At 45.3% G+C, this 13,426-nt stretch overlaps 2 protein-coding genes across 3 annotated transcripts in view; both read right to left on the bottom strand.

The window, feature by feature from the left end:
- RAD54B (RAD54 homolog B) overlaps positions 1-13,426 on the bottom strand; it is a 56,582-nt gene that overhangs the window by 35,363 nt on the left and 7,793 nt on the right. The gene's annotated exons all lie outside the window — the stretch shown is intronic.
- On the bottom strand, positions 667-8,289 carry FSBP (fibrinogen silencer binding protein). The gene is made up of 2 exons (XM_005030109.6): positions 6,188-8,289; positions 667-2,065 (listed from the first exon to the last, which is right to left on the bottom strand). Exons 1-2 carry the CDS (start codon positions 6,556-6,558, stop codon positions 1,540-1,542), a joined length of 897 nt encoding a protein of 298 aa, XP_005030166.1. The 5' UTR covers positions 6,559-8,289; the 3' UTR covers positions 667-1,539.

Below are 13,426 nucleotides of genomic sequence, written 5' to 3'. Positions count from 1 at the left end.
AAATTTTAACTACGATGCTTTAAGCTCGACTGGTCCCTCAGCTAAACTCACGTGCTTCCAGCCTTCAGTTTTTAATAAGCATTTATCCCTGTGGTTACAAAGGCAACCTGATTCACCCAGAGGACTGGCAAGAAGTAGCAAGGCTTACTGCATTTAAAGAGTCTGCTGGTGCAGACCAGTGCCCCATACACACACGCTGAGGTTCTGTGGGAATGGAGAAAGAAGCAAATTTGGAGAAAAAACAGTGACAGAAGCGACAGTAACAAGCAGACACAGGAAAAAAAAAAATCTCCTTCCTATTGCTTTTGTTCTTTCTGTTGTTGGGGCCCTCTGAGATAGGAGACCAGGGTGGAATTGCTCCTCCTTTGTTCTCTTTTTCCTCGATTCTGTGCTTCCTTTCCTTTTCCTATGCAAGAAGTTAGAGGAAGAACAAAGTACTGTTACATGGAATAAGGAGCCAGAGCTCTAAGGCAGATGTGGATCTATTCATAACAAGCAGAAGACCAAGAATTACAGACAAATTGGCCGGGACTTACGCTTTCCAGTTGTTTTGTTTTTTTTGTTTTGTTTTGTTTTGTTGTTTTTGTTTTGTTTTTTTTTCCAGTTATTAGTGTTGATCATAACTGCAGAGGAAAGTGCTGCTGCTAGGACAGACAGAAGAATCAATTTCTTTCTCATTTTGGGCTTTTTATTTGAAACTAATCAAAAGACCAGAACAACAGCAGTTATAAAAGGTACGCGGAATAACAAAGAATCTTCTGTTGACTTCAAGTCACATTACTTACACACAGCAACTATTTCATTTTGGTAGCTTATAGTCGTCTAGATATCAATCAAAGGCACCTGCAACTGTCTCGGTTGCACATGCACAGTAGTAATTATGCATGCAAATGAGCAAATTAGACATTTCTGTGGCTGATCACCAGTATAATTACTCTAACTGAATATAGGCTCATGGTAACTGTACACACAAATTACGCACACATGCAGTTTTAACGATGAAGTATTGCCTTCACTGCCTCTATTTGGATAATTCCCTATGGAAACGCTCACCCACTGAAAACAATAGAAAGTGTTAACTCTTTTAAAGACTACTGAACATTAAAAAAATATAACAATCCGGTAAGTTTGTTTTCCATGCTGATATACCAGCAAAATTTCACCACTGTCAGAAGATTTACCAACTTGAAGAGCATATTTAAGCATCACCTTACTTCCCCTTTTCACCTGTATTTAAGAACCTGCAACTTCATTAAGATTAGGAAGGATAGGCAATTTCTTGAAGAAATTTATCATTTTTTATCATCCTAACCACTTAAATCTATGGGATTTGATTATACTTCAGACCAGAAGAGGTGGTGCACTCAAACCCATACAAGGTATTTTTATTAGGGTACATAAACAACAACATGTGAAATATGCCCTCATCTTTCAAGACCACATTTGGATCCATCCATATTAACGTAAGGAACAACTTTGCTAGGGCAAAAGTATTTATTATTAAGTATTTCAAGGGATATGACAGGAGTAATAAAATATTTAGATGCTGCTGTATTCTGGCAGATCGCGGCGTAATCGTATTGCCTTCAGCTTCTCCACTTTGATTTTTGTTCGCAACAGTTCTTCCTCCAGCTGCTGCTTCCTTTTCAAACCATCCCTTTTTTCTTGGACATACAGCCCAATCTTTCTTTGATTTTCTAATATGATCTGATGCTCTTCTTTCAGCATTTGCAGCATCTGCGGGTCAGACCCACACATCGGTCTAAAGCGTTCTCCGACCTCAAGCCTAAAAAACTCATCTCTTCTGGGTACGGGAGAGGGAGACATCATAACTCTCATGTCAACCGAAGACACCGACGTCGAAGGAGACCTCTCCATGATATGCACCAGCTGGTGTTCTTCCTCGTGTTCTAGGTTCTCACTTTGCTGCGCGTCTATAATCAACGAAGGAGGAGGTTTGACATCCTCTTCCGACTGCAACTCCATCATGACTGTCGCAGGATGGTGATCCAACATTGCCTGTGGTGAACTGGTACCAGCAATTGTTTCCTTATCGATACTAGCGCTAGAACACACAAAATCAGATGTAAATCACCCAGCAAAAACTATTTTAAAAAGACATAAATGAAAATAACCAAAGCTTCATTTGAAATCCTAGTGTTTGCTAGCTACTGCTGAAACTCTGCTTCATTACATGAACACTGTGTGCACCCCTCCTTCCTTCCAACACATGTATATGGCTTTGTCTTACACAGATGCTACTGCTACTACGAGGTGTAGCCTAGAAAGAACAATCCTGGTTGGCCCTTCCTCTGCACCAGGATAAACAGGCAATAGTGATAAATGGTTTAGATAATCGAGAAAGTGATTTTAAAAGGCCATAGCCTCAGACTGAGCGGGCTACGGCAGAAACGTTTCCATCTCCCAAACTTACTCATCTCGTCCTGTCCCAATGTGTTCCCCGTTTGTGACTCACGCACCTCGATGTTTGTTTTGTGTGCCTTTTTCCATGTAAAACAATCGCTGCATAAAATTACACAAAGCGCCTGGGGGGAAGAAACCACAGCCCAGATGATGACCCTGCCCCGTAGATTAGGGAATCCAGCTAATCCTCGCTCCTTCCCTACGAAGCAGTGATCTCACGATTTCTCTCAAGCTTCAAGAGGAGACATGGAAACATTGCCACTCAGAACAGCTCCGCGCTGCATTTTTCCCCCTTTTTCGAAGTGCAACACCCACCTGACTCATCTGCCTTTGTGCGGAGCCCTGAGTCAGCAGCACCTCCAGTCACGATCTGACATTACGCTGGCTTTGATGCTAATAGCGGCCCCAGCTGTGCCTGCCGACTTCTCCACCACTTGTTTGAAACCCCAGAGCTCTGCACATCGCTCCCTGATTGAGGCAATACTTTTTTTTTTAAAGCCAGATCAGCTTCTTGAACTATTTTACAGTACAGGAGACAGGAGACGGTCCCCAGCCCATGAATAACTGAGCTGCTGCTAGCAGCTCAAGGCAGCCAGGGGATCCACGATGAGCAAAACATCCCCAGATGCTCCCCAGCCCTGGAGGACCTGAGTTGCTGCCTATTAAAGGGGCAGGGTGTGTGGCTGTGTTTGCACTTTCTTTTTAAAGCCTCCTTTTGAGCTCTACAAGCCGCAGTTTGAGGAACACTGATTATTAAAACACTGCCCGTGAGCAGCAGGCGTGGGTTCACGTTCCCAGAAGTACAGGAGGAATTTAATTTCTACATCCTGCTTCTTGTGGAAGTGCACAGACTCCTTAGGCAGACACCAAAAGAAAGCATTTTCTCCTCTGCATCTCCCATGGCCTGCAAAACTCTCGGTTCAAGAGAAATAAGCAGCCATGGGTGCAATTTCCAAGGGACCCTGAACTAGCCCAACATCTATTAGGATGCAAGTGCAATTTCTAGAATGAACGTGTGGAAACTTCGAAATAGTCATTTGTAAGAATGAGCAACAGGGTCAGAGAAATGTAGTTCACAAAAATTACTTCTGCCAATCACCCAAACTATTTAAAAAGAAGATTTCAGACAGAAAAAGTCCATCTGAAGGAGGCTTTTGGAAGCAGAACTTCCATTTATTCCCAAGGAAACATTGGGATAATCTCAATTCTGTCCACCGCCACCTGAGCTGCCTGTGAAGTATCGATTATACCACCTTACTCCCTCTTCCTCATGCCACAAAGCTTCGCCTTCTTTTGGACACCTCTTTCTCACATGCCCTTCCCTCCTTTTCCTTGAGCATCGGGAGTTATTTTCCTGCCCCTCTGTGCCTCCCGGGGGCCGGCTGCAGCCCTGGGTTTCCCCCTCTCCACCAGCTCAGCCTCGCTCGGGGTTGCTGGCTCCCAGCCAGCGTCTCGCCTGCAGACGATGGAAACAGCTAGCAGGAGAAGCAGGTCATTGTGACAGGAGGAAACGGAGAGGGAGAGCAGAAAGAGAAAGTGAGAGAGGTTGAAGAGAAAGAAAAAACAGCTCCGATTTAGGCTAACAGCCTCCAAACACTGCCAATTTCACCTCCTGTGGTGTATTTCACCTGAAACTTGACCATTAGCAAACCTCCAGGTAGCTCAGACGGGGCTTTTTTTTCTCCCCTTTCGGTGTCAGCCTCCTAAGAGGAAAACAATTAGAGGGGGAAGAGAGAAAGAAGGAGTTGGGAAACAAAAGGAGCGCCTGCACGGTGGTTACTAATGTTGTTTCTGACAACTTGGCTGAAAGAAAGACAAACAACAGTTACCACAACTGGGGGATGGTATTTCGAACCCTGGAGGCACCCATGATTCGCTAGGTTTTGTTTAATCACCGTGAGCTAGAAATTGCTTAAAGGTGCAATTAAGAATTTGGATTCATTAGAAGTTGCATTTCCTTCCCCAAAAGCTAAGCCGTATCCTAGCGAGTTAAAACCCAGCGCAGGGTTTTCAAAATCAGGGGGAAACGCAACTCGGAGTTAAAATTAGAACTATCAAATAATGATGTAATTAGGCAGAAAAAAATATATATTTAAATGATAATCCTTCCCTTCGACACACAGTGCATTGGCTGTTCCTAGAACAACCATTTTGGGTAAGCAGCAATCAAGTCAACATTCCCAGAGCCATAAAAGCCTGCAAAAAAAAAAAAAGCCTAAATTATAGGAGACAAACTACGGAGATCATTAGCTCTTAATCATTCATGAAAAGCGTCACCGCTTTTCATAAGCCGATCTGCAAACCCAAGTTCTCACACTGTTGTGTTTTTTTTTCTCCCCCTTCCTCCTTACAAAAGTTGGTAGCCAAGACACTGCAACCTTTATTAGCGCAATTAAAAGCCTCGTTTTGTTCCAGGGAATTCTTTGGGACCGTTCCTCCAGGGGCATTCACCAGGAGCAGCAGCAGCACAGCCCAGTTGCTTCAGACTTCTTTACGCCAGGGACCCGCAGCAGCATATTTTTAGAGCATCTGGCACGTTGGGATTTAGACAATTGCTACCATTCAGTTCAACCAGTGGCACCACGGATCCAATTCGCCCTGTGCGCGCACGCCAGCCCTCCGCAGAGCCTTTGGCTGTTGCACCAAGGAGCAGCGTGGCCGATTAAAATATGGAAAGTTCACTTCCCATTAATCCGTTGGTGAAAAAGAGGGGGGAGGAAAAAAAATCAGAGCTTTCTCAGGATTTCTGAGAGTTATTTGGCTTTTTTCCCCCCTCCTCCCTACCTTGCTTTTTGTATCGGGAGGAACCAAGCCCTGACCCAGGCGTTTTTTGATCCCTCGAGGACCAATACAGAACCAGCAGAGTGTTGCGAGTCAGATATGAGGGGCATTAGCCAGCTGTGGGAGCAAGCCTGCACGCTGCCTGCCTGTATTATGTCTGGCTCAAACCTAGACAGTGTGTCTCACTTTACTGAGCAGTGCAGAAAAAAAAAAATACAAAAAAAAAAGAGAAAACTTCTATAGCTGCACCTCTTGGTTTCTCTCTGTGTGCATTTAAACCACCTACCCTACGATGCAGGGCTGCGTGGAGTTTAGGCTGCAATGAGCTTTGCTCCAGTTTCAGAAAATCACCCTCGATGCAATAAAAGTGTTTAAAAAAAACACTCACAAAGGCACCGTGGTGCAGGCAGTCCATTTTTTTTTAAAGGGTTGGGATCAGTTCAAATGTAAGACGCAGACAGCAGAGTGAAGGAGAGGAGAAAGCTCTGGGAACGAGGTTCCTCAGCTCTGTGAACTAACTTTGTTAAAAATCTGCTCTAAACTGCTAATAGTGCCATATGTTGCAAAATGACTGCAGTGTTACCTTAAATGGAGGAGAATAGCCATCACTTTGCCAATGTTTGAATAATCTGCCTATTAAAAGGTAGGGGAGGGGTAGAGGTTGGAGCTACTCTTTCCCTTTGATTCTCCCTTAACCCTCACTTTCCAGAGTATGACAAAGGCTGAAGCAGGCTTTGAAAGAGCTGAAAAATGAATGCAGTGCTAAGTCACCAGCGAGCTTGCCATAAAACAAAAGCAATATCATTTAGGCATTGTTCCCAGTTTGGGGCTTTTTCCTCTCACGACCGCTTCCTTCAGGACACTGCCCACGAGCAACGCGTCGCAGAGCAGACAGGAGGCGCCATCATTTTCACCATTCAGTAACAAAACCAGGAGGAGGAGGGAGGGGAATGGAGAAAAAAAAAAAAAAAAAATCTCTCACCTTTGTACACCGCTCCTGTCTCTTAAACACACATTGGAAATCTGTGGAATCATCTCCACAACTTTCTTGGTTGGCTCGGAAATGCTGCTTTTACAGTCGGAGGGGGTCTCCTTTTGCTGCAGCAGCTCCTGCTTGGCGTATTCTTTGAGCCTCTTGTACAGCGTGCGCAGGCCCTGTGCGGTACGAGGCGGGCGGTCTACTCCGATGGCGTTGTAGTTATCAGCTATGATATCCCAGCATTTGTTTTTCTCCACTATGACCGAATGCTTGTTGGTGTGCTCCTCGAGAATTTTAACGTAGGGCTTCACCAGCTTTAGCAAATCGAGCTTTTCGGATAAGGTGAAATTGGAAGATCTGGCCTTCCCCACCATTGTGAGCTGGGAATGAAGGGAGCCGGTCCCCAAGCCACCATGCAGTCCCTAGCTCTGCTCAGCTCTTTTTCACAAACAGAAAAAGATCAGGCTTAACTAGGCTAGTCTCATTTAGGCCCACGCCTACAAGGGAGGGTTTATTAAAATTCCTTCAGCTTAAGCTGACGCAGGTTCAGGAAATCTGCTTAAGCCAAGCCTGACCTACATAAGGCTTCAGACTGAAGAAGACGAGAAGAAACAAGCAAAATACACTTTTGTATGAAGAGCCCAGGCACACGCAGGATTTAAAGACATAAAGGTTTAAAGATTAGCACGTTACCCGGCTAAAAATTACCTAATTTAGCCGGAGTAACAAGCTCTGACACATCTCCCTCGCTCTCTCGCACATCGCGCAAACTGAAACCGCACTCGGGATTTCGCACGCAACGGGCGGCCGAAAAAAGGGAGAGGAGAGAAAAAAAAGAGAAAAAAAAAAAAAAAAGCAACAATTGTTTTTTTTGGGGGGGCGATTTATTGAGTGTTACACCGAGCGGGCAGATAAGCGCGGCGTGTGTAGGGAGCTCCCTCAGAGAGCCCCCGGCCGGCCGCCGCGCTCTCTCTCTCTCTCTCTCTCTGGCGGTATTTGCATAATGCTGGTCCTGCTGTCAATCAGCTCCGGCATATCCTCCAGCTGGTTAGGTTACACTCGGCCTTCCAGCAAAGCTAAGCTTCTCCTGCATTTTGCCAGCCTGCTCCCGCTACCTCCACAGAGCCTTCTTAAAGCGGCAGCCGCCGCTCGCGGCCCGGCGTGTGGCGGCGGAGGGAGAAAGCGAGCAAAAAACCCCCCCCAAAATCCTGGTGAAATAATGATAAAAATAAAAGAAACACGCCCCAAAGGCAGCGGCGTGAGGGCTGAACGGGCTTTTTATCCGGCTTTTTCTCCTGGCTGCAGCCCGCAGCTGTGCCCTGCTGGAACATGCCTGCCTCTCGGGGCGTGTGGCATCGCTGTGGTGGCTGCGAGACGGCCTGACCTGCCTCACGGGATGGCTCTGTCCCAAATTTCTGGGCCTGCCATCGCGAGTGGAAGCTGGGGGAAACATGCTACCTGCATGGTGATGCTTCCAGGCACTCCTTTGGGGTGAAAACCTGGCTTTTAGGGGCACGACGTGCGTGCTGTGTCGGTGCCTCCCCTCGGCCCGCTCCCAAGCGCATCACCTTGAGCCAGGCCTGAGCACAGAAAACGCAGGCGAGGTTTGAAATTTAACAAAATGAACAAAGCGGAGGAAGCTGCAGGTGGAAGGGAAGGTGCTCAGCACCACAAAAAGCAGCAGCTGAGTTTGAAGAACCGCGGACGTCGCTGCAAGAGGCCAGAGGGTGGAAAGAAACACAAGCTGAGGTGGTGGCAAACAGCTCTCCGGCTTAACATGTTCAGCCTTGACAAGAAGGGAGCCTAGGAGGGGGGGGTGAAGGCAGGAGAAATCTAATTATAGCTTGAAATATCTATCTGCAGGCAATAAGGATCTAGGTATAAACTTGCTTGCTCGAAGGGGAAAAATCCCCGAGCAGACGCGAGCCGCAATCAAAACAAAAAGCCTGAAACTAAACGAAAAGGAGACTTTCACCAGGAAAAAGCAGCCAGCGTTTACAACAACAAGCATGTTTGGAACAACTTCCCGAGGCTTGGCTTGCCCACGCCACCTCACAAAACTGTGACCGGTCCGCTTTGCTGGAGCTGCTTTCAAGCCAAGCTTAAATAAAGCATTTTATGGGCTGAAGCCCGTTTCGGGAGAGTCTGAGAAACAAAATACTGCTGTGGTTAGGAGCGCCGCGTGAAAACCACTACTTTTAAACACCTAATCCTTCCCTATTTCCTCACATTTCGCTCTTAATATTACTACAGAGTGGGGTACTAGCGGTTAAATAAAATAAAATGGAATAAAAGGAATATGCCTCATGTATTTTAGGTTTCTGGGAGTATAGGAATCGAGGAGCCAGAGAAGAGCCCACCCTCAGATGTTTAAGGAGCTGTGCAGGCCCCAATTTCTTGACTTTTAGTGACAAAACTCAGGGCCAGGCTGTGTGAGTGAAGGCTCACACAACAACAAGGCTCCCCACAAACACCCAGCAGATGACCACCGTTGGGCAGAGGAACCCCAAAAAACCCCAAGGAAAGAAGGGGAGCCCTCGGCACGGCTGCTCCAGGCCTGCCACAGAACCAGGGCCCAGGCTTGGGACCCTTCCCACGATGATTTCTTTCGAGCCAGCGCCCGAAGGAAGCAGTCTGAATTACATATTGTTCTGCCGGAGTGTAAAAGAACCCTTGTAAAAAACGCAGCCGGCTGCCAAACAAGATATTTTTTTCCCCTATTTCTTTTTTTTGTTGTTGTTGTTGTTTTTAAATAGTTCTGCTCATCAGCCTAAGGTCATGTCAGTACTCGGGTGAGAAATCACGGGAGGTGAGAAGGCTGCATATTAGCATCACGTGAAGACTTCTCTCAGCTACCAAAGGTGTAGCAATAAGACAGCTGAAAAAAAACCCTGTTCTCCCCCAGCCTTGCTGTGCTTCTGCCCCTGCCCTGTGCTGATATTAGCACTCAAAGCAACTTTTTTCCTTCATTTCCTTAATTCCTTCTTTTCAAGAAGCCTGATGCTTCCCAGTTTAAACGTTAGCATCTAAAACCCCACTTTTCAAGTGGATGAAATCTTCTTCTTTGGAAATTCGTGAAAAATGGGAGCTGTGAGAGTAGATCGGAATATCTAGAGAACAGAAAACCATCACAGTTACTCAAGGACCGAGCAACAGGCCCTTGCTAGGGTTGCAGAACTTAAATAGTTGGGAAATAAGGCTCGAAACTACAGGTAATAGGTAAGTCCAGGGCTTTGCAGTTGAAAATTATGGAATAACTGGGGAGAGAAAAGGGAGAAGGATCCTTTGTCAAACACGCTGAGGAAGAATATCCCCATGACAAGCTTTTATTTTTGAAGAAAAAAAAGGGGGAGGATCTCTACAGATTACACACACAGAGAGATAATTAAGGAGGAGACCCTAAAAAAGAATGTAATGAAAGATGAAGTTTGGAGCAGACTTATTAATGAAGTGAATTGCACTGGTCCAGGCTGGGACCTTTAAATGTAAATAATATTAAGTCAGTAAAGGGCTGCTGAACTCTGTGAGGGTGCTCTGCCCACAGAGGGGTAGCTTCAGAGTAAGTCTAAAAGAGATCTATTTTTCTTTCATTTAATGTGTAAGCAAACCAGCTCTGGGTAGGCCTGGGTTTGGCATTTGCAGTCCATAGACGCCAGAGAATCTTAAGAAGAAGAGAACAACTGCAAGATTTGATCCCAAATCTGAAGTGAAACCCTGATACCCCTGTGCTTATGAGAAACCGTAAGAGGATTGAGCAGCTCCGGCTGCGTTACACATCTCTGAATATATTGGGGCGTACTGGCAGCAGAAACATTTGGCAAGCACCGAGGCAGTTGCTCACTCGTGCAAATGGGATTTGGCAGCTGCAGAAGAGGACTTGAGAGGGTCTGTAGGTAGCGAGGGCTGCACAAGTTCCATGAGGTCATCGCACAGCCTTCTGCGCTGACACACCAGCGAGGTGGTGCCAAGCCATCCGATCCGCCCGGAGAGCTGGCTGCAGCAAAGGGTGGCTGAGAAAAGTTTTCGGCTCCAAAGGTCTCCCGTGGTGACAGCTGTTTCGTGGGTAAGCTCCCAAATTAAGGGGCTCAGGCATTACTCGTTACGAAGAGGGCTGAGGATGGTGAAGAATTGAGGGCCAAAAGTTGCAGAAGAACTTTACCTGGAAGCTACTATGCTTGGACATATTCTCTCCAGACTCCGAGAATTATTTTAAGATCATTTAATTTAATTCTCAAACAGCTTTCCCATTTCATTCAGTTTTTTTCTCGTTTCACCATCACCTTTACACTTTTTTCTTCCTATCCTCACCATACCTGAACCCCTCAGACCGCTCCTTTCCCTTATCCTTGCACAAATATTTCTAAACATTTCTAAACCTCTGCCCAGCATTTGGGGTAGAGGGGGCAGGAAAGGAAAAAAATAAAGAGAAGCTTTAACTCTTTCTTCTGCATCTATTTCTGTCATCACCATCTACCACGTATTCAGGCCTAACATCTAACTAACAGTTCTTGCAGCTTCTGGGCACTTGGATCTCAGGACAAGGCCAGAAACCCCAGAAGTTAACAGTGTAATTATTACCTTTTCACTGCTCTCCTGAAACTAGCCTGAATTATGCACTCCAGAGTTCTCGTGTCCTCTAAAATTCCTGGCGTAAAAGCTAATTATGCATCCGTCCCCTCTGCTGATGCTAAGTGTTGTCTCAACATCTAGCCCACTGAAATGGGAAATATTCAGATTAGATAATTACGCCGGCCTTCTCTATGCCAAATTTTAAAGGATTTATCTTCATCTCAATCTGACATTCCAGCCCACACATTCAGATCTGCAATCATCCTTCAAACAAGTTTGGCTTAAAGCTACAGGGCTCCGAATTATCCTACTAAGTGCCCGTAGCACCACAAATAAGCTCTTCGCTTTGTAAGTTAAGAAAAGGGAGCAGCATCATTCTTTACAAATTCAGGATGCCTCCGGTTCCTAAGACACTCTTGCACCTTCTCTGATCCTGGTTTTCAATAAGCTTTTTGACGACTGACCAGAAGCAGCCAGGAAATATAGGAAGGTTTCAAAGTATGGTTTTCTCAGGATATTTGTGTTCTTAAATCCCCATTAGCAAGATAGCCTCTAGAAAAAAAAAAAAAAAAGGATGTAAGAAAAGCCAAGTTTCTGCAATTCTCCCATCTTTTGGAGATTATTCTTTAAAAGTAACCTCAAAATACTTCCCTACCCACTACTCCGTGCGTTTGACACAGGGGCAGCTTTCTCCATTCTTCTGGTGTGCTCAGAGCAGCTATTTTGAGGGCCCTGAGATAACAAACTGCCTTACCGCTATCCCGTTGGTTTTAGGAACGTCGTCTTGTGACAAAGCTTCTGCTGGGGGGGAAGCCTAAGGCCCGAAGCCAGAAGCTGGGGCTGAACTTGAGTTATGCTGGCATGGCAACAAAGGGGATCCAAACAATGGGCAGAGCTACAGAAAGATTTGGCGACTATCTTTGAAGGGATCCGGGCCAAGTCTGTAACAGCGCTCATTATAGCTCAAAAAAACCCTTCCACTTCACTTGAATAAGGCATTTCTCATCCTTTACCTGGTGCTTACATTCTCTCCCATCATTTTCATCCCTGAAATCCAGCTTTGTATCTGTTGGAGACAGGAGGGTGCTGGGGGGGGAGCAAACTCACATCCCACCCCCACAACGGGGCTTTCTGAAGGGTGGGAGTGGAAAATATCTGAGAAATTTAGAATGGCACTGAATTTCCTCTTTTGTCCATCTTCACTCCTTACACACGGCCTGATAATAAATTCTGATAATGAAGGAGAAATTAAGAAGGAAATTATATGGACAGTTTCCCCCAGAATGAATGAAGAAACCAGAACTATCTTTACTGCTAAACCTAAATTGTTAAAAAATAGTCTCTAGACAAAGCATCTCCCAAGTTCCTTATTTCAAAATCACAGTGTTAGGTGATTTCATATTCTACATATTGCAGACTATATATCATCTATTTGCATGCAATTGCCAAGGAGCTAAATAATAGGAAATATATTGGCTTAATCAGTTCATTTTCCAGGCCCACTCCCACCCTGGAAAAGGGAGTTTCCTTTATATCTGCAGTTTCAACGCTAGGTCTCTGTGTCTGCACTAAAAAGAGCACGTAAGTCTTTTTAATTCTTGTTTACAGTTTGTGATTTTTCAATAATTTATGATAAAAACAAAGGAATAAAGCATAAAAGATTATTATCTTTATGTGCAGCATAGCTCTATTCAGTAGTGAGTATACCTTTTGTTATTGAAATGTAAAGAAACCAGCAGTTTGTGTTGTTTCATTGCAAAGAAGCAAACACCACTCGGTTTACTAGGCAAGTTTCTACTGAAACACTTCCACATTAATCCCTCCAACTTTTTGGGAAGCATTGGGTTCCTTCCATCTAAAACAACTCTGACGTGCGTTTCCTTTTCTGACCATGCAGCACCCTTCTGATTTCCAGTTTCCTTCCCCTCTCCTTCTTTATCTCCATGAGTCCAAACACACATATCAGAGCACAGCTAAGTAGGACACAGGAAAAGTTTATTTCGCTGCCATTTCACTGCCCTTTTCTCAAACGTGTGAATATCCTGGTTATGTCATCTATCGTTACCTCAAGCCTCGTTATTCACAGGACAGCTAGACACATCCATATCAAATTATAGGTTGTGTAGGACTAACCGTGGAAATATCACCTGAACAAGGCTGGGTTTGTTTTACAGCAGCCCCTCACAGTGCCTCGCAGGTGGCCACCCAGCCCAGGACTCGGAGTTAAGGGATTGCTGCTGCAGTTCAGGAATGGTTTCTCCACTGCAGACCTTCAAACAGGAGAGGCAGGGAAGTCACGGCTGCTGCTTTTGGTGCTTCTGAGCACAGGAATAGAAACCCTTAAGGATGGGGTTCTGGTCTGGCCTCTACCATAAAGCAGGTGAGGAATCTATAGGAAGGGTGAGGGGGGGAAAAAAAAAGACTGAAGAGTCATGAGAACAAGAGCAATGCCAGCACCACAGCGATTGCTGGCCAGCAGGGTGCTTGGCCAGGAGGTGACAATCTGCAGCTCTACCTACCGGGGCTGATGAATAAATGAACGCTTCTGGTTCATTTAGCAAACGAACATCACAAAAACCATCTCAGAACGGTGTCAGATCAGAGACACAGACAATTTCTTTCCAATATATTTACTCGAACATCAGCCTAATTTTCTAAGGCACACTTAGTTGT

The sequence above is a fragment of the Anas platyrhynchos genome, chromosome 2 (genome assembly GCF_047663525.1).
Source record: "Anas platyrhynchos isolate ZD024472 breed Pekin duck chromosome 2, IASCAAS_PekinDuck_T2T, whole genome shotgun sequence".
Classification (NCBI taxonomy): Eukaryota; Metazoa; Chordata; class Aves; order Anseriformes; family Anatidae; genus Anas; species Anas platyrhynchos.
Note: the sequence above shows the minus strand (reverse complement) of the source record. Positions and strands in the feature narration are given on the sequence as shown.

Coding starts and splice junctions, on each gene's coding strand:
- FSBP (XM_005030109.6), bottom strand. CDS start 6,558: ATGGTGGGGAAGGCCAGATCTTCCAATTTCACCTTATCCGAAAAGCTC. Junction 2,066..6,187: donor GACAGGAGCGGTGTACAAAG/GTGAGAGATTTT, acceptor TGTGTGTTCTAG/CGCTAGTATCGATAAGGAAA.